The sequence below is a fragment of the Mizuhopecten yessoensis genome, unplaced genomic scaffold (assembly GCF_002113885.1).
Source record: "Mizuhopecten yessoensis strain PY_sf001 unplaced genomic scaffold, ASM211388v2 scaffold8123, whole genome shotgun sequence".
NCBI lineage: Eukaryota > Metazoa > Mollusca > Bivalvia > Pectinida > Pectinidae > Mizuhopecten > Mizuhopecten yessoensis.
Genome location: NW_018407390.1, coordinates 3,668,186 through 3,690,206, shown reverse-complemented (window position 1 = coordinate 3,690,206; position 22,021 = coordinate 3,668,186). Strand labels below are relative to the sequence as shown.

The following is a 22,021-nucleotide window of genomic DNA, read 5'->3' as shown; positions in this document are numbered from 1 at the left end:
CATCAATAACAATGTGTGTTATAGGACCATAACAACATTTGCTAAAACATTCATTGCTTAAATAAACACGCACACAGAAATTGTATTATGACCCCTCCCAATACAAATTTGGTTTCACCATCCTCTCAGAAAGCCAAAACAACACTTCCCCAACCAATATCAAATATTTAGATCCCTCTTTGTTTTCACCCCATTCCCTACCAAAACGAATTTAAACGTACCTTCTTCCCTCCCTTGTTTTTGTCCATATAATTTCCCACCACAATAGATCTTCTCGACCCCTTTTGTTTCCACCAATGTCATAAAAAACATATTTTTTTATCCTCTATACCCCCTTTTGTCTTCCCCAGGTAATTCCAAAAACAGATTCTATCATCTGGACCCCATTCCTCCCCGATCTCATACAAAACTGGGTTCCTCAGATCCTCTTATTTTACAGCTTTCCCCTCCAAAACAACTTCTATCTATCTGGTAACATACCTTTCCATTTCCACTTTTGGCACAAGACTTCCATCTCCCCCCACAGCTTCCTTCAGCTCTACATTTTCCTGAAATTAAGGAAAATGTTTGATTGTATTACCTGCTTTTTGATAAACTTAATATCTTTACATTGACAAAATTTACATCTGATGAAAATTTTATTACACTTTTTGTATGTGAAAAACTATAACGAAATGAAATACTTTAAAATCTGTAGATTTTAATTTCAATAGAAAAAACATGGTTATTGAATTCCCCTAAACATTGAATTATTCTTAAGCACCCAGAGCGCTTAATACAGCATATGGTATATGCTTTTATCAGATCATTTGTATATTTAATAACAATATCGAATATTTGTAATCCTCATTAATCCAGCTGTCATAGTTCTACTACAAAACAGATTAGTTAGACATAGTAAAACAATATCTGTCCTACAAATAACAGCTTTGTTAATACAAAAATGTCAGTTATTAAACAATAGTTATAACCATCATCGTCTACAGTGGTGAAAGGGTTAAGATATAATCAAAGATTTTATCCTTGATTCTTTTGATGCTCATCTTGACAGTGATCTCCTGGGCATGACTTTTACTGTAGTCACAAGGAACTTTGAGCTAGCATTCTAGGCAAACACAGCTTGGAAATATAAAAAAACAATGTACAATGTATTTATAAAACCTAAATTTGCATCCACTTAATATAAGGAACTCCTAAAAATTGACACTAATATTCTCCGGTACAGAGAGTTTATACGAAGAAAACCTAAACACAGTTCCTGTCATTTCTAACTATGAGATGTACACCTTATAGAACAACAGAAACAATAGAACAATTAATTATTACTCTCATCAATTATAGAATTAAATTGTTAATTAAAAAGAAGAAATCTTTTGAGAAGGAGGAAGAGACAGACTGCTTTATTTACTGAAGTATAATAGGGATGAGGCACCTGTATCTCTGATGTCTCAGGGGAAATAGGCAGACAGACAGTTACCATGAAACACCTCAATAGCATTTCTATATAATAGTCTGTACTGTAGTGTGATATAGAAGAATTAAAAAAGAATTTTGTAGATCTATACCTGGGTACAGGTAAAGATCAGTGTTCAATAGGAGAGGGGGTTTAAACTGTAGTACCATATAATACAGCACTTACATATAACACATACAGAAATTATAAAACACACTGTATATACTTAATACAATTTGAAATTACCAGACATGAATCATTGAATATGAAATTGAAAGATACAAATATTTTTTGTTTCCCCAAGTATCATTTTTTAAGCAGAGTTAATTTTGATTTCACTGATGATTGTCTTTACCAGATTCACACTGCTGGATAAGCCTCTACTACAGCAATGCTGCCGCATTCTAGATGTTAACTGAAACCTAACCCACAGATTTGTCAGAATGTTATCTTGGAGGGTGATTCTTGATTCTTGTCTTTTAATATCAGCAGAATTGTCTTCATCTTGTTTTTAGCTCAAATTCAATCAGTTTACTGCAAAGAACAGCTTAAACTATGACTTTCCTCAAATAGAGGCCATTTTTAGTACAAAAATGTACATTTAGACATTTTTAGATTTTGCAATGGGTTTTCTTCCAAATGATTTTTTTTTGAAAGGTTGGCAAGCATGCAAAGAAAATTACACTAACCATGGAGTGATTTCAATGATTCGATCATTAAGCCCTGTGCAAAACGGAACCTTGACCCTATATTGTTAATATATATTACAGATTTGAATGTGGAGCTTTAAAGTAACTATACAGTCGAAGTTTGAAGTTATATATATGATACATAAAGACAATATGAAGGTAACATAACAATGTTAGATGTTTTGAATATACATGTATACGGTAGAAATGTATATATACATAACAGAGAGTATAGTCTCTATATCTCTGGCTACTCACGTCGAAGTGCATGTGCATCACAGGTGCGAGTGACAAGGGGGACAACTCTGTGTGTGTGAGGGGGATCTGTGACAAGGTACAGGTTTACATGAGGCAAGTAATATTATACAGATAATCGGAGCATATCGGTGGGACGGAACATATGAGGTAATGGTATATATAGCTAGCTGACTGTGTCGGAGGAACCAATATTTATAATTGAAAGCCAAAAGCACCAAACATTTCAAAAATAGGATAAAATTCTATTTGATATTTATTTTTGTATGTTGTAAGTCTATGGAAAACAATATAAAAAAACAAATGTGACTGAAAAACAGTCAGTGGTCAACTATTACAATATTGAACAGAGGTGGTTACCTTTACACATTTTAAATTTCTGAAGTTTGTGTTTTTGGTTTTTCTGAAACAATGTGTTCCTCAATACAACAAAAAGCACAACTAAAAAATACATGTAAATACTGACAAACTAAGATATCTTCAATATGTAATGAAAAAACACAGGATAAAGTTAAAACAGAATATATACACTAAAACAGTCTGCTGGTTCCTTGTGTACCTGTTTAAACCAGTTGACAAATACAATAATGACATTCCAGGTTTCGATAATACAAAGTATCAGGTTTTAACTGGATAAATGGGCATATGTATGGATAATGACACTACAACCAAATTTTATTTTATATTCTCAGATTTTTTTTAAATTTTGAAAATATAAACCCTTGAGAAGAATCGGAAAGACTATGTCAATGATGAAAGCAATCAGGGAATATAGAGAAAACATTACTATATACCTTAATAAAGGTTACTAATCAGCATGGTTATAAAGGAATTGTAGTTCCAAAAACCTTACATTAACTGATCAAATGCAAATTATATGCAACTATGGGATGTTACAAACTAAAATTTCCTAACTACATGTACTAGATTTTTTTCTGTTTTAATAAGTGCAATTTCTTACGGGTACAATGAATTCCTCTGATAGGAAGCCATTTAATACATTACTGCCCCTCCCCTGGGTAGGAGACATAAGATACGCTGCTTGATTTACTTTAGCCATGTTAGTGGCTACTGTTGTCTGAAATAAATGAAACACACTCAAAACACAACACACATTAATAAACTGGTACATGACAGCACATGATATTAGGTACATATACATGACAATAGGTCAATATGTTAATCAGCATATACATAAAACAGGTGTGTTGTAAGAGGAATTCTCAGAAAATACTTACATTTACATTACACGACATAGCATGACACAACAGATAACAGACACATCAACTACATAACAGACACATCATTACGACATTTGTATCAGGTTTATTGGGGTAATGAACTTCGACAGGGGACTAGAATTGGACATGGAAATGAACTTGTACTGGGTAATGAACTTGTTCTGAGTAATGAACTTCTACTAGATAATGAACTTGTACTGGGTAATGAACTTGTACTGGAAATGAACTTGTACTGGTAATGAACTTGTACTGGGTAATGAAATTGAATTGGTAATGAACTTGTACTGGTAATGAACTTGTACTGGTAATGAACTTGTTCTGGGTAATGAACTTGTACTGGTAATGAACTTGTACTGGTAATGAACTTGTTCTGGGTAATGCACTTGTTCTGGGTAATGAACTTGTACTGGGTAATGAACTTGTACTGGGAATGAACTTGTATTGGTAATGAACTTGTACTAGACTTGTACTGGGTAATGAACTTGTACTGGGAATGAACTTGTACTAGGAATGAACTTGTACTGGGTAATGAACATGTACTGGGAATAAACTTGAACTGGGGACTGAACTTTTACTAGAGAATGAACTTGTAACGGGAATGAACTTGTATTATCACTTACGAAACAGTATCCCTATTAAGGGTGTAAAGAGGATTAAAATTATTTATCCTAATCTGTATATCAACAACCACTGGAATTATGGGGTCGGGATCACAGTCGGTTATTCTAGACTTATAAAACCACGGAATATAATACTTGTAATTACAGCCATGTGTGTAGGTGGGCTCACGTGTGATATCCTAGACTTATAAAGCTGTGAAATATACTAACAGCCGCTTCCTGTAAGGTACTGTATGTATAACAGGATGTAACAGAGTCTCCATAGAAACCATGACGTGGACAGAGAAAACATATATGTGGAAATACACATTTCACAACGTTTAGCAAAGGATAGTGGTACCGTACCTGTTCAAGGTTTTCAAACTGATTATTCATTGACTCGTTCATGTCCCTTAACTGTCTGTTAGCTTGCTCCAGTTCATCGACCTTGTTCTCAAGGTCTTCCAGTCGTGGCTTTTTGTATATCAACTCAGTACTTGCCTTTTTGTTTCAAAGAAATTGACATGTTTTGGTAAAATGACCTAACAGAGATGAACTTGTCTTTTCGTTTAACAGAGTAGAAGATTTTTGGTAAATCTGCATAATACTTAAATGTTATAAAATGAAATAGCATTTCTTTTTCAATCTGCATTCATTGAAGATTAGGTAATTAAAATTTACCATTAATCTGAAATGATGAAAATGTTCTGAAAAGGACACAAAAATTACATATAAAAAGACCTGCATCTAAATTCAATCTTCTAGCAACTTAATTTTCATATCTTTAATGAACACAATTTTGTACGTTATTTATGTAGCTCATCTACAAAGCAGAAGCTACTACTTGCATACGCACCAGGAGTTCTTCTTTTTGGCTAATTAGATTGTCTCGTACTTTTTCAAGTTCCAAGATTCGGTCTCTGAAATTGAGAAAAATAATATATAAAATTCCTGTATAGTGTTTTTATAATCATCACACGTTTAGGCAATGATCACTTGACGTTTTTTTGAGTGATTTTTAAAATTAAAACAAGGCATTTATGGCAAAAGCTGGCAAAATTTGTGACAAAAAAAGGGGAAATGTGTGCATGGGAATATGAATGCCCCACTCCAATGCATTCGGTGTCATTATATGACACATTTCTTTAAATGGTATTATTGACCTTGGCCTTGATGTTAAAATCCTGATACATGTATACACAATATCATTTGTGGTACCATATCAATTTCTCACATGACTTTTGTATCAAGTATCAAGTTTGATCAAATTCTGTAATGACATAAAGTTGCAAGAGTTATGACAGAGAATGGGTTGGGAAGCAGTATAACAGGGGAGGACTACCCAGGATGGGAATCGTTATAAATGGTGCCAAGGTCATACCTGAAATGTTCGTTTTCATTTCTTAATTGATCGACCTTGCCTGTGAGTTGGTCAATATTGTGGAGCTTGGCTAGACTGTTTTCTGACTGAAAAACACAACAAGATCACATATATAGTACTATCATTCTCATCATTGGTAAATGCAGCCAAGATTTCATTGTTTACTAATCTTTTGTCAAAGGAACATATAAAATACCTAAAAGTTATCTGAAAGGAAAAATGTTAAACATGGAAACAAAAATCTTTGGGAAATATTGTTTCTGCACAGTAAAATTTACAAAATTTTGTTTGATAACCTAGAAATGTATATACAGACAAATTTTCTGGAGAATTCTTTATTCTCCGTGACTTTTGGATTAGTTTCCTGAAGGACTCTTTGAAGGTAATATTGGAAACATCAACAATACTTTGACATCAAATCAGTCATAACTATTTCATTAGCATTTCCTAAAGAAACTCGTCAATATACAAACAGGCAGTAAAATGTCCAAATGACTTTCCCTGCTATCACTACATTTATTGTTATTCTAACCTAAACAGTGTCAAATGTACAATGATGGAGAATATATGAATAAAACACCAGGTGTATCAGACATGAAGTAAAAAGCATGAGAGACTGATATTAGTCAAAGAAACACAAAAACAATATTTCACAAAAAACAGTTCATACGATCATGGCGTTAATATGTCAAGAACTTATGACCCGTCACAATTAAAAACAGATTTTAAGGATATTTACCACATTTAGTATGAATATAACAAGTCACAACGATAAAAGATTTTAAGAACATTTACTACAATTAGCATAACTATGAACAGATTCAGAGGATAAAGAAAATTGTCGTCAATGTATCTAAGTTTTGAAGACTTTGACCTGGTACTTGACTTTATGAACTGTCTAGCACACACTTGTTACCTGTTTAGGTAAACATGGACCTATAGAGCCTAGCAGCAAATACCAATATAGGGACCAGAGATAGTAGCCTCTCTAATGAAACTCACTTGAGGTGATTTATTGTTTTCATTATGTCTTAGGGAACAGATTATGTCCTAAGTAAATATTCAATAGTCAATGAGGCTCAACATGAGAGGTTGACTTGCTAAGGTATAAGGAGGGTCAGTGACAGAAGCATGCCCGTTACCTATAATTTTCCCAAAATGGTATACATGTACTTATGAAATCCAATCTGGCATGAAATATCAACTTTTAAAATCCTTTAGAGTGACAAAGCCACAATAAAATTATGAAACAAAAACAATCTTTTTTCTTTCTTTTTTTTTAGGAGAGGGAGTCTTGATTTTTCACCCAATTTTACTTTTGAAATCAGCTATCACATTTCCTTACATCTCGCTTTTTGCTAAAACTCAATTAAATTACTTGCAAATACAAAACAGCCTTAACACTTTTATTTCGTCAAAAAAATGGGTCATTACACTGTATAAATGGTATTTAGACATTTTAAGATTTTACAACACAAGTACACATCCATAAAAAATTTGAATCCATAAAAAATTTGAATAGTTTGAAATTATGAAAAAGGTCAATTCTGTCCTTTAACTGTCAGGCTAATTGTACATGTTGATTTTTATGATGAGAGTTTACGTGGTACAAACATTAAACATGTCACTGGCAAAAAACCAATAAATCAGTATTTAAATGTCCTCGTTCGTTATCGATTCTGTAACCTTCTAAAAAAAATACAGAAAAAAAAGATTCATGAAATAGATACATCTTTATCAAGACAGTAAATCTACGGGTCAGTAATTGATTTCAGTAACATGATATAGGATTTTTATGGACATCTCCCCCCTCTACACCCTCATAATTCCATGAAGACGAACCAAGGGTATCAATTGTACCAATATGGTGTACAATTTTGTGCTTATCAAAGCAGAATTAATGGGTGTTTAAAAGGCCATGTAATCTTCTCAAAACACCATTTAGGTACCAGACCTTCTGTATCAATAATGAAAGGTGATATGGGGGACCATAAGGGAAAATTTATGAAAAAACCTGGGCGCCTATTTCTGGCTAGTTTGATATTTCATTGTTCAACACTTTTGGGTTAGTCATACCGCTGGCAACAAACCTGGGTTACACTATATCAACATTTTTGTATTAAGAAACTAGAAAGAAAATTCCCCTTTGTGAAGCCTCAGATTTGTAATATATTGATAAGGGGGAGAGAGACCCTGCTAATTAAGTGACATTACATACATTCTTGTCATATTTCTATCCTTTCCTAGTCAATGGCATTTCAAAAATCGAAAAATCTTTTCAGATTATGATACCAAGTTACAGGATTGTGGATTTTTCATGCTATGAAAAATAGTTCAACTATTTTTTTTTCAGTTTTAAGATAATTTTCAACATTATTTCTATATGTCCACAGAAAGTAGTTCCCATATTGTTGTGGAAAGTTATATCACAGAAATAAGTCCCTTCCAGAGACAACTATATGTTATCAAGAAACAGGTTCCCTCATTTGTAGGATAGGAAATGGTTCACTCTCAAATACAAACTGTTGACAAGAAAATGATTCATAAATAACATCAAAATTATAAAAGGAAGTCGTTTAACCACACCATCAAACTAATGACAACAGGAAGTGGTTCAGTCACACCATCAAACTAATGACAACAGGAAGTGGTTCAGTCACAACATCAAACTAATGACAACAGGAAGTGGTTCAGTCACAAAATCAAACTAATGACAACAGTAAGTGGTTCAGTTACACCATCAAACTAATGACAACAGGAAGTGGTTCAGTCACACCATCAATCCAATGACAACAGGAAGTTGTTCAGTCACAAAATCAAACTAATGACATCAGGAAGTGATTCAGTCACACCATCAAACTAATGACAACAGGTAGTGGTTCAGTCACACCATCAAACTAAAGACAACAGTAAGTGGTTCAGTCACACCAGCAAACTAATGACAACAGGAAGTGGTTCAGTCACACTATCAAACTAATGACAACAGTAAGTGGTTCGGTCACACCATCAAACTAATGACAACAGTAAGTGGTTCGGTCACACCATCAAACTAATGACAACAGGTAGTGGTTCAGTCACACCATCAAACTAATGACAACAGTAAGTGGTTCAGTCACACCAGCAAACTAATGACAACAGGAAGTGGTTCAGTCACACCATCAAACTACTGACAACAGGAAGTGGTTCAGTCATACCACCACCAAACTAATGACAACAGGAAGTTGTTCAGTCACACCATCAAACTAATGACAACAGGAAGTGGTTCAGTCACACCATCAATTTAATGACAACAGGAAGTGGTTCAGTCACACCATCAAACTAATGACAACAGATGGTGGTTCAGTCACACCATCAAACTAATGACAATAGGAAGTGGTTCAGTCATACCATCAAACTAATGACAACAGGAAGTGGTTCAGTCACTCCATCAATCTAATGACAACAGGAAGTGGTTCAGTCACTCCATCAATCTAATGACAACAGGAAGTGGTTCAGTCACTCCATCAATCTAATGACAACAGGAAGTGGTTCAGTCACAAAATCAAACTAATGACAACAGGAAGTGGTTCAGTCACTCCATCAATCTAATGACAACAGGAAGTGGTTCAGTCACTCCATCAATCTAATGACAACAGGAAGTGGTTCAGTCACTCCATCAATCTAATGACAACAGGAAGTGGTTCAGTCACTCCATCAATCTAATGACAACAGGAAGTGGTTCAGTCACTCCATCAATCTAATGACAACAGGAAGTGGTTCAGTCACAAAATCAAACTAATGACAACAGGAAGTGGTTCAGTCACTCCATCAATCTAATGACAACAGGAAGTGGTTCAGTCACAAAATCAAACTAATGACAACAGGAAGTGGTTCAGTCACTCCATCAATCTAATGACAACAGGAAGTGGTTCAGTCACAAAATCAAACTAATGACAACAGGAAGTGGTTCAGTCCCACCATCAAACTAATGACAACAGGAAGTGGTTCAGTCACTCCATCAAACTAATGGCAACAGGAAGTGGTTCATTTACATTCAAATTATAACAGGACATGGTCAGTGACAGCAACAAACTGATAACAACATCCAAGAACTTGGAATATCTGTGAAATTTTACAACACAAGGAAATGGGCCAAACCTAATGTAAAGGATAGGATTAATGAGACTGATTCAAATCCTTAGAAAACAGATGAACACTTTCAGATTTCATTTACAGATTATTCCAAAACTGTTCAGCCTTTTATTCGTAAGAAAGATGAAGGGGAAGTCGATGACATTAAGAACAGACAAAATGATTACATTAGTGATGATGTGTAAAAAAAACAAGATATCACCAAAACATGACAAAATATTTATTTAATATAATTGCTGTTAACAAATCTAATTTTTATACCATTTAGATAGTACTACTATGTGTATAGTAATGGTTAGATATCAATTAAGTATGTATCAGGTAAATATATCCTATGTTAAAAGCATATCAACTAACATGATGTACCACTGGCTAAACAATACCCATGTTATAATGGAATAAATAAGATTAAATACAGATAAATTACAGTAACAGCTGTGTTAAACTTATTTTTCATAAAAACTGATTGGAAATACCATTATTGCAACATTTTCTATTTTTTTCATAATTAATTAGAAAACAACAAAGCGGAAAAATCCAAGTAAAGCCCTCCAGATTTGAATATATTGTACCAGCAACAATATTTTTAGATTACAAGCAATATGTCCATCTCATCGTTTACCACTCTAGCATTCATATAAAGTCACAAGGATGAGTCAATGTCAATGGGTATCGAAGAAGTCAAGTAATTTAATCTCCTAAAAAAGAAGCAATGTACTATACATTTCTTATTAAAGAAACAAAATTCTAAACATCCTTATAATCAAAGTGTCAAAGAAAATACCATTTCTTAAACATGTCCAGCATCAAAGGTCTCAATAGGGCATGCATGAGATATTGCCATTTTTTTTGGAATTTTAACCTATACCCATTTTAAAACTTTTTTTTTTACATATTTTTTATGAATATCCTCAGAATTTTAAATTAATATATATGCTTATATCAGCTTTTCTTGTAACTTTTATACATATATGTAATTCCAAAATGACACAAAATTTAAGAAAGGCTAAATGTATCTTACAAATTTGAAACATTTCCCATTTTAGGTCCCCGTCAAGTTGTGGCCTGTAACTCCTAGCTTTACTATAATGATAAAAACTTAGTACACTGTAGTTTTTTAATTAAACTCTACCTTCTTCATTAATGTTAGCTATATGACCAAACCTAATGTGTTAGTAAATATATACCCCAGTAATAAGTTTGTTATTGATTTGCAAACATAAATGCGGTTTACATGTGTCTGTTATAGGTTGAGAGGTGCTTATTAACATGTCCATATTCAGTGCTTCATACATGCATAACAGATCTCCTAAGAAAAATAAACAAATATTGATCCGAAAATCTGTCAAAATACAAAGGACGTTCTAATGCTTTTCAATTTAAATGATCTAATTTGGAACAAAATAAAAAAGAAGACTTAAGGAACCCTGTCCCACTGCACTGTGCTTTTTTCTTACACAGTAACCTCCCCTGATTTCATTGGGTTAGGACCTTTTTGCGGACCTTGTGGCTCAGTCAGTTAGAGCAATGGTATAACAGTCTATGTCCAGAGTTCAAATCCTGGTCTAGCCCCACTGAATTTTTACAAGCAGAACACTGTTGTATTTATGGAAACCAAATACCTGTAATTAAAATTAACTTCTAAATATAAATATTTTTTATTTCATCAATCATTAACCTAGTGTTTCCCAAAAAGCTTGTTTGCTTATTGTCAGCATTAAAAGTAAACCTAAAAGTAACTTAGTATAACAACGCTTCATATACTTGATTTGCTCAAAATCATCAGAAATAAGAAGATTTTAATTTACATTATAAATTTAAGATTCAGGTTATATTTTTTGGTAAAATCTGCATCAAATAAGACCTGTTCAAAACAAACACAGGTGTTCCAAAAGTTACTAAAAGATAAAAGTCCTAAACAGGTCAACATCCTTTTTTTTCTGAAGATTTTTAAAAAAAATGCTGACTGAAATGTGAAAACAGAAAAAGATATACATAGTCATCAAACAAACAAGACAGCACAGGTAAAGGATGCAAGAGTAAACACACTGAAAAATTACAGATTTGATGTTGTATACCTAAAAAAGAATTATCTTGCAATCTCTCCATGTCAACAGTATTGGAATGTGCAGAAGACTTGTTTGTTTGATCAGATGAAATATGTGCAAAGCAACAATGATATTGGTAGTGAAGGTCAATTGAGGTCAGACACAAGTTTTTTTCCTAGCACCCAGTTACACCCAGAGGTTAACACAGCCAAAACAGGCTTCACAAACTTTTTGCAATTAAAGTTATTCATAAGTTCTGGTGGCAACTTCATGCACAATGATACTACAGTATTTATGTCTACCATTACAATCATCAACTTGTAACATGATATTTACAGCCAAAACCGTCTAGGTCAATTATCATTGTTTTCTTTCTCTTTGATAAATTTATTGCTAGAGAAATAGTATCAATATAACAAGATTTTATTGCATGTCAAGTTTTTCATTACTTTTTTTCAGTATAGAATTCACAATTTCATTAGAATTTCTTGAGAAACCTATTTTACTGTATAGATAAAAAGGTCATATATTCAATGCACCCTTGTTTTAACCTCTGATCTAATGGTCAGCTGAAATTTTAATGTCAGCAAAGATGTACTTAATAGTATTAGGTCAAACATCATCAGGACACCACCACACAAACAAACACAGTGAAAATGCAAGAGAAAAGCTGTGATTTCAGAAAATGTAACCCATTCACCCACAAAAAAGATGAATGGACTCTACTGTGATTGATTTGGGTTGTGCTAATGTTGTCTAGAGGGGAGACAGAGCGGAGCTGAAGTCTCTTACACTCTTTGTTAGGACCTCCTTCTGGGTTTCCAAAAGTTTAATCATCTGTTCATTCTCAGCATTCTCCTGTATCAACTTTCGATTTTCCGACTTTAATCTGAAATGGACAAAAACAAATATTTTATACAATGTATTAAACAGCATCAAAATTTATAGGAGAATTGTTCGTTTCCAAATACTTTTTTTCTGTACAGCGAACTTTATAAATTTTACTTAAAAGACACATCATGGAACAGTGAAAAAACTAAAAATTTTAGTACCAGTACCTGAAATGCCATTCCAATTTGTCATTATATCAATATGGCTGGCACGTGTGACAAAATTAACAGTAAAAACTACAGTTTTGGAAATTGTGTTTTCGATTAGGAGAAGGCTACCCTGGATTGCTTTTCACATGAACAGGGAGACATAGAGTTTCCAAGGAAGACAAATATCGAATTTTTGCAAAATGTTCACCATAGATAAAAATTTGAAGAATTATCTAAATTTGTTGTTGTTTGGATGAGGCTAGGTGAAGCACAGTGATACTTACGTAGTGACGTTCTCCTGTTGGTCTGTCAAAGTCTCACACTCCTCCGATAGAGCCCTGTTTTCTGTCTTCTGTCTTGAACTCTGTGGGGTAAAGATTAGCACGCAATCGCATCACACCATTAGCATAACACACCATAGCACTCAGCACTATACTCTACAGCACATCTCTCCACACAAATTAGCACGCTAACTAAACCGCTAATGATGATGATGGGGATCAATTACGATGGACAATCATCAATAGATGACTCTATACTATGATTTAAATATTTGGTGAATTAAAAACAGAATATCCTAATTCCTGAGACGGAGAGTTACGCAGCAGGGTAACAGTAAATCTCCGGTACTTATTTTCCTTCGGAAGCTCATAACTTCGATTTCTTAAACTACAAAACATGTATTGTCATCTTCGCACCTGAAATTACAACCAGAGTTTTAGTTTAATTAAATGAAGACCTGACCACCACAGTATGATGCTATCTGCCTACATGAGCCTATGGTATTTACACTGGTACTTACAATTTCATCTAGTTCTTCACACCGGTCCATCAGTGCCTGTATCTCTGACTCTTTCTTGTGTACGGAGGCAGTCAAACTATCACATGTATCCTTCCAGGTGTCCAGTTCCTGCTGTGTGGCCATTGTCGAGGACCGTATGTCCTCATTAGCCTTGCGCAATTTCTAAAATGAAATGAACACACTTTATATAAACAATTTATTAATATAAACTTATCCTATACATAACTGAAGAGTGCAAAAAGTATGTACGCTACTGACTTCAATTGATGACACAAGAAGAAATGGTTACCAGTATGGCAGTAGACAATTATTTGTTTTCCCGATACTTAACTCATTCACCCCCTGAAATTTCATAATGAACTATTCCAACCTTTGATTTGGAAGAGTTCAAATGTGACTTCAGGGGTGAATGAGTTAAACCTTGATATGTCTAGTCAGAGATTTGGTCACCGTTAAGTGTTCTCTTCTAGAGTCAGGTTTTGTCTTTTTTTGGTCTTTTTTTTTAAATTAATATTTTTTAAATTGCAGCAAGTTATGCAAGCAATGAAAATTAAGGTTCTTGTTAAATCTTTAGATGGTTACTAAAATTTGAACCATCAGTATTCCATACACACACTTAAATGCACATCAATCAAGAAAAAATCAACAACAACAAATACCTAAATAAAAACAAGAGAATAACTGAACTGACACAAGAAGTCATAATACTGATCAGGATGGAATGTGTTTAAATGTTATTCATTAGGGAGCAATATTAGGTATGTTTTCAAAGTTGATGACTAAGCATTAAGTGGAAGGGTACTTATGTTGTTTGTTCATTGTATAACACAATATTGTGGAAAACATTCATCCCAGTGGGTTGTCAGAGACTTTAAAATGTATTTAACATAATATTACTCTCAACACAATAAGTGTTTAGTATATTGATGCTTCAATACCAACTTTCTACAGAGACCTAGTCATAGAGACAACTTATATCCATGAAAAATTGACACCAGAATACGGGAACTTGATTTTTGTAGAAAAACTAAATACATCTACTGATGCGATATAAGATAAATTTATTCAAGCTAATTTTATTTTGACTTGATTTTATTTTGACTTGTAAAAAGAAACAAGACGATGAATCTCTCTTCCTATTCTGTTAAAACTATAGGACACTATCAGGCACTCGATAGTACCCAACGGCAACGAAAAACTGTAATAATGTTTTGAAAATTAAAGGAATTTTTTCAAAAAAACCTGAATTAACAAAAGCAAATTTAAAGCAAAACAATATTAAATCAAAACAGTTTTAGAACAAGTTCGTCAAACACTTCAAAAGTGTAATACAACAACAGACAAAAACATGGATTTTCCACAGAGAAAAACCCAGAACTTGCCCTGTTATTAGCCCCACTTTCCAGTAAGATTATCTGCCAGAAGACAAGTGATTATAGGACATGAACTTTTGTTTTAAAACTTAAAATAGACGACCTGTCACCACAGCTCAGCTTTTCTATTTACGACTAACTCAACAAAAATGTTTTCATCCAAAAGGTGTCCAAAATTATTGAAATCAATACACATAATTGAGATTTTGTTTCAAAAGATTGAAATCTTGAAACTTAAAAAGAGAAAAGGGTACACTGAGTAAAGGATTCAGGAGGGTTTGGCACAGGTAACAACTCTGGTAGGCAAAATACAATTAAGGATTCAGGTAGGCTGTGAGTACAGGTAAGCCTTATAGGATTCAGGTAGGTTGAATACAGATAAGGATTCAGGTAGGTAAAGGGTAGCCTTATAGGAAGCCTTATAGGATTCAGCTAGGTTGAATACAGGGAGGGATTCAGGACGGCCGGGTACAGGGAAGGATTCAGGTAGGTAAAGTACAGGTAAGGATTCAGCTAGGTTGAATACAGGGAGGGCTTCAAGAAGGCTGAGTACAGGTAAGCCTTATAGGATGCAGGTAGGTTGAATACAGATAAGGATTCATGTAGGTAAAGTACAGGTAAGGAATCAGGTGGGTAAAGTAAAAGTAAGGATTCAGGTAGGTAAAGTACAAGTAAGGATTCAGGTTGGTAAAGTACAAGTAAGGATTAAGGTAGGTAAAGTACAAGTAAGGATTCAGGTAGGTAAAGTACAGGTAAGGAATCAGGTGGGTAAAGTACAAGTAAGGATTCAGGTGGGTAAAGTACAAGTAAGGATTCAGGTAGGTAAAGTACAAGTAAGGATTCAGGTAGGTAAAGTATAAGTAAGGATTCAGGTGGGTAAAGTACAAGTAAGGATTCAGGAAGGTAAAGTACAAGTAAGGATTCAGGTAGGTTAAGTACAAGTAAGGATTTAGGTAGGTAAAGCACAAGTAAGGATTCAGGTGGGTAAAGTACAAGTAAGGATTCAGGAAGGTAAAGTACAAGTAAGGATTCAGGAAGGTAAAGTACAGGTAAGGATTCAGGTAGGTTAAGTACAAGTAACGCTTTAGGTAGGGAAAGCACAAGTAAGGGTTCAGGTGGGTAAAGTACAAGTAAGGATTCAGGCAGGTAAAGTACAAGTAAGGATTCATGTAGTTAAAGTACAAGTAAGGATTCATGTAGGTAAAGAACAAGTAAGGATTCAGGTGGGTAAAGTACAGGTAAGGATTCAGGTAGGTAAAGAACAAGTAAGGATTCAGGTGGGTAAAGAACAAGTAAGGATTCAGGTGGGTAAAGTACAAGTAAGGATTCAGGTAGGTAAAGTACAAGTAAGGATTCATGTAGGTAAAGTACAAGTAAGGATTCATGTAGGTAAAGAACAAGTAAGGATTCAGGTGGGTAAAGTACAGGTAAGGATTCAGGTAGTAAAGTACATGTAAGGATTCATGTAGGTAAAGAACAAGTAAGGATTCAGGTAGGTAAAGTACAAGTAAGGATTCAGGTGGGTAAAGTACAAGTAAGGATTCAGGTGGGTAAATTACAAGTAAGGATTCAGGTTTATGTTTTATACTTACTGTTTCTAACTCTTGATTCTTGTTATGGAAATGTGAATTTTCATGGCGGAGTTCTCTCAACTCATTCTGAAATATTCAAATGAGTATCAGTAGAGTCAGCTAGGTAATATATGTATTAAGAAAATTCTAAACAGGTATATAGAAGAGACACTAAAACAGGTAATATATGTTTATTTAAAGAGAACCTAAAGCAGGTAATATAGATAAATAGAGACAGAGAGTTTCATACAAGGACATGTGATACAAAGACTTTTTTTGTCTTAAAGTCATTTTATTACCATATATTTTAACTCAGGTACACCAAATACCATGTATATCTAAATGGTCCCAACAACTCTGACTTGCTGAGGCCTGTGTGTATCTGTCGAGTCACTTTGCTGGTATACATCCCTCTTTCTTACATTACTGAACTAGTTTTACTGAAGAATTCAGTATATATACCGCAGTTTATCTCAACCTCATTTTTGACTCTTGAAATGTTTAAATTCTGTTAATTCATCACAAAAAAAGCTTATTTATTTTCTCATTTCTAGAACTACCTTGGAAGTTTGAATAGCTTCACATTTCTAGAACTACACGGATAGTTTGAACAGTTTTAAATATTTCTAGAACTGAATATTAAATAGTTTCTCATTTCTATAACTACACTCCAATTCTACAATTACTGCAGATCTTGAATATTTTCTCATTTCTATACTTACCTTGAGAGCTTGAATAGTTTCATCAAATTCTTCTCTTTCACGTCTGATGTCTTTTGATTTTCCATCAGCCATCTGTTAAATAACAAATTAATATATGACAGTATGAACACAAATCCTCATTAACCCAGTCACCACTAATCCTCATTTATCCAGTTACCACTAATCCTCATTTATCCAGTCACCACTAATCTTCATTAATCCAGCTGCCACTAATCATCGTTAACCTTTCCACCATAAATCTTTACTAAACCAGCCACCACCAATCCTCATTTATCCCACCACCACTAATCTCATTGTCCCAACATCTTGTCAGTGCTCGAGGAACAGATTGGCCGATTTTCTATATAATATATCCCTGTCATCCAGCTGGTTCACACTCCAGCCTATTTAATTTGGAACAAATTTGGCTGGATAATCTATTGAAAGCAAAGGTGGCTGGAATATCAAGTCTCTATTATATTTCATCTCAAAATGTAGAATAACAATAATCAACAAAGCATCTTCATACCTGTGAATTTTGAAAGTTCAATGTTGAAAAAAGCTTCAAACTTTTGTTTTCGACCAGTTTTGGAAATGTACATAATATTGTATTTGAAATTGGACTTTCATCATTTAGACTTATAACTGATATAAAGAGAGGAAAATCTATCTTTACCAACATCAATGACTGACAAAATTGATCAAACAAAACATTAGTCAGTATTAAAATTACAGATACAAGTCTTTTGGTGTCTTAAAACCATTTAATATATAACTGAGTGACAGGTTTCACTCTATCTTTCTGTTTAAACGGAAATATTCAATTTCAAACTGAAAGCTGTATCACTCCACACTATTAAACAGTTAGGTCAGACCATCAGCTATAGGGGGATCAATCCTCAGTGTATATACTATATAAACAGACACATCAAGTCTTCTGCAGCTATAGGGGGATCAATCCTCAGTGTATATACTATATACAGACACATCAAGTCTTCTGTATGTCTTATATCAAAATTATACATCACTCTTTTAGGGTTGATCAAACTATTTAAAAAAATAAATAAACATCTAATTCACAAATGAAAACTATGTCACCAGCTTATATCTAATCATACTGTTTGACCACAGAATTAGCACAGGGAATAATATCAGATCAATTTCTTCAAGATTATTATTCCTTGTCAAAATACTCCATCATTATATAATAATCTGGACTTACTTGTTACAAAAATTCAAACATTAGAAATACTTTAAAAGTTGAAAGACATGAAGTACAATGTACCATATTCTATCAATTATCTTTCTAATAAAACAATTGAACCAATCTTAATCATATCACAGAATTATAGGATCCATTTATACCTTTAAGCAGGATCTGCATGTTGAAGCTCTATCAGTATTAGTGAGCATAATTGTAATTATAAACATTAATACCGGTATATATATTTTTTTCAAATCACTAATATATAACCAAACCACTGCCATATTGATCCCCAAAGCTGCATACTTACCAACCGACCTTCAGCAGGTTTCCAAATAAACTACCATACAAAAATCCACAATCAACTCACATCATTTCCATCAATCAATAACACATGTCAAAATGTTAAACATTTCCCCGCAAAAAAATAAACCACGAAATAAAAATGTCAGAAAACGGAATTTACCACATCTTGGATCAACTGTGCATATAAAGAAAATCAGTCATTAAAAGTAAAACAGCAAGAATCAAAAACAAAATTATTTATATACCATTTCAAATAAACACTACAAATTGTAAACTTTATAACCTCAAATACACTATTGTAAAATCTTCAACATGTGAAATCATTTGTTTAATAATAAACCTGAAAATATTAAATAGGCTTGTTCCATGCAGTTATAATTAGTGACTTAGGGAGTGACCAGATCAAACTTGGACAAAGGGAGATAACTATATATAGGATTTCTGGACCACAATATATGTCTTTGTTTAGACACACAAACAATTATACATAAAACATTTCTGATCTGTTATCATGGTATATTTTAAAACTCTACTCATACTTGTACCTATTTTTTCTTATCTAGAAAATAACAATGTAACTCATATTGGGCTTTACTGGTCAGAAAAATAGGGCTAGAGATTGGGTTTGGGGGGAGGGGGAGGATGGTTGGAGAAGTTTAGATGCTGGGTGATAGTGAAAGGGATAGGGGACAAAAAGGCCAGGTCACCCAAGGTTGTGGGAGATAAACCGAAAACCTGTCAGAATAAAATTCAGATATAGAGGGGTTGGAGTGGATCGAGGGGCAATTCAATTATTTAACTTCAATATCAAAGAATCGTCAAAACCGAATCATCAAAACCAATCAACGTGCAAACCCAAAATAAAAACTTGCCATTTTGTTGTAATATTCCATGGATAGAACTCTCTGCATTGGAAATAAAATGTTTCTTAATGATTACAATCTTGTTCACAAATGAAATTTCAAATATAAATTTCTGTAGGTTTTATACAGTTTTCTTTCACCTGATGTGATGTTTATTTTGTGCTGAATGTATTAGCTTAATCTTTTATCGAAAGTATCAGGTAATTCCTATTTTGTCTTGTCTGACCATCCTGACATCAGAAAAGTAATTGCCACCATGGGTAAAATTAAATGTCTATTTCAGAATGTAAATTACAGCTGTCTAATTCAAGGGTACACATAACGTCTAATCAAAGTCACCTGAAATAGGGAGAGTGACTGAAAGTTATTGACCATTTACACAACGCTGCCAGACAAAAAGTTGACATTTGTGTGTCCCAGAATCCTCTATTTACCTTGCTGAGTCTCTCCACCTCTGTCAGAAGTCTTTCCTTCTCCTGGCTAGCAAAGTCCTGTTGCTGTGACGACATTTTTTTGCCATTTTCCAGTACGCTGATCTGTTCCAGAGCACGCTCGTAGTAGGCTTTTACTGAGGCTAAGTCTGACGATATCTCCTCATTCACCTACGGGATCAGCATCAACACAGATCATAAACATTGATAATTACAAGACTTAATATTCTACAAAATATCACCATGGTGCTGACTTAGACTTGGTGAATTACTGCTGTCTTGGGACGTGATACACAAGATGTGAGGAAATATTCTGGTCTAACATATTAATACAGTGTAATTGATACACGATCATGGTTAAGATACTGGCGATTGTAAGTAGTTTTACAGATACAACCAACACCAGGCTACACATGTGTTTATGAGATATGATTTGGTTTGTTCGCGCTTTATGTCTATGTTAACACCTATGGCCATTTAAGTGTGAGTCAAGTTTTGGTGGTGGAGGAAAACCTTGAGAAAAACCGACCACCTGTGGCTCATACCTGGCAACCGTCCCACGTAAAAGTAGGCCTCCAACCTATGACCCAGTGGTTGAGACTAGTGAATTTAGAGAAAGAGTACAAACATTGTATATCTAATAAATTGACTTCCTTTTGTAGATTTACTTGTTAAAACATAATCATCCCATTTCCTTTATTCAGCAGCAAGCAAAACCAAAGTTAACGACGTTCAGTTATTACCTGCTTTATATCTTGTACAGCGTCTTCCAAAGCATTTTTCTCCATATCCTTCTTCTTTGCAGATTTCTTGACCCTCTCTACCTCATCCTGAAGATCGTTGATCTGTTCCTGCATAACACTGTTGGCCTGGAATCATGAACACATTCAGTTTTATATATACATCTCAAATTTTATGAAAAGTGACATCATACTTTATTGGCTAAGCAAAACTTACAGGATTGGCTAAGCAAAACTTACAGGATTGGTTAAGCAAAACTTACAGGATTGGTTAAGCAAAACTTACAGGATTGGCTATAAGCAAAACTTACATGAGTGGTTAAGCAAAACTTACAGGAGTGGTTAAGCAAAACTTACAGGAGTGGTTAAGCAAAACTTAAGTCTAACATTGTTTCATGATCCTAAAGGGCCAGGTATCTTGATATATCCAATACACATACAATCACAACATATCTTGAAAAATATATTAAGCTATTCTCAATCTTTTGAAATTTACATGCAGCCAAGACAATTTTTTGACAAAATTTTCGAACGTATTTGTCATTTCACCTTGAAAGAAAGGATACTATGGAATAACTACATTGTATCGCACACTGGATGATGCGAATATACTTAAAATTTTGTGAGGATAGCTTAAATGGTTAAAGCTACAGCAATTTTACTAAATTATGCACTTATGTGACAATATGTCTCCCTTTATTTAAAGTGAAGGCACACTAACTACTGACCCGGTCAAGCTGCTCTTTGCCGACAATGAGGTGTTGGTATTTGTTGTTGAGGTCCATTTTTTCCTGGAAAAGTCTGTCTTTTTCCACACTGGCACTTGAGGCCTTGGCCTGCATATCTGTAGCTTTGACTTTTTGATTGTCCAGTTTCTTTGTCATAACTTGCTTCTCCTGCAGGTAAAATATACAAGTAAGCGACACATATAATCATAACTCCATACATTGTATACTATCAAGTTTTTTAATATTAAGTGATTTGACATGAACTCCGCTTCATATAATGTTATACATGTTTTGACATTCCTCTTGATATCATGTTCTATTTACCACTCCCCTAATATCATGCTTGTATTGTGAGTTGTCCAATCACATGTATAATCTACCTTTACAGACTAAAATATATGGCAACAATTGGGTTTGTGTAAATAGATCAAACAGCTACTGAAGAGCTGTCTGTAATGACCTAAC

General features: G+C 33.9%; 1 protein-coding gene across 26 annotated transcripts in view; it reads right to left on the bottom strand.

Annotated features, from left to right (window-relative positions):
- LOC110455044 (myosin-9-like) overlaps nt 1–22,021 on the bottom strand; it is a 101,544-nt gene that overhangs the window by 33,832 nt on the left and 45,691 nt on the right. For 21 of the 26 annotated variants that reach the window (XM_021504940.1, XM_021504950.1, XM_021504952.1 and 18 more), the window contains 15 exons: nt 21,557–21,724; nt 20,832–20,957; nt 20,092–20,259; nt 19,667–19,699; nt 18,955–18,969; nt 17,306–17,377; nt 16,605–16,670; nt 13,640–13,801; nt 13,122–13,201; nt 12,590–12,686; nt 5,619–5,704; nt 5,094–5,157; nt 4,604–4,738; nt 3,359–3,475; nt 481–548 (listed from right to left, as the gene is read on the bottom strand). In XM_021504940.1, coding sequence (XP_021360615.1) covers nt 481–548; nt 3,359–3,475; nt 4,604–4,738; nt 5,094–5,157; nt 5,619–5,704; nt 12,590–12,686; nt 13,122–13,201; nt 13,640–13,801; nt 16,605–16,670; nt 17,306–17,377; nt 18,955–18,969; nt 19,667–19,699; nt 20,092–20,259; nt 20,832–20,957; nt 21,557–21,724 — 1,457 coding nt within the window. Of the gene's footprint in view, nt 1–480; nt 549–3,358; nt 3,476–4,603; nt 4,739–5,093; nt 5,158–5,618; nt 5,705–12,589; nt 12,687–13,121; nt 13,202–13,639; nt 13,802–16,604; nt 16,671–17,305; nt 17,378–18,798; nt 18,829–18,954; nt 18,970–19,666; nt 19,700–20,091; nt 20,260–20,831; nt 20,958–21,556; nt 21,725–22,021 lie in introns of all 26 variants that reach the window. The other 5 variants (XM_021504949.1, XM_021504965.1, XM_021504943.1 and 2 more) reach the window with 4 other exon arrangements.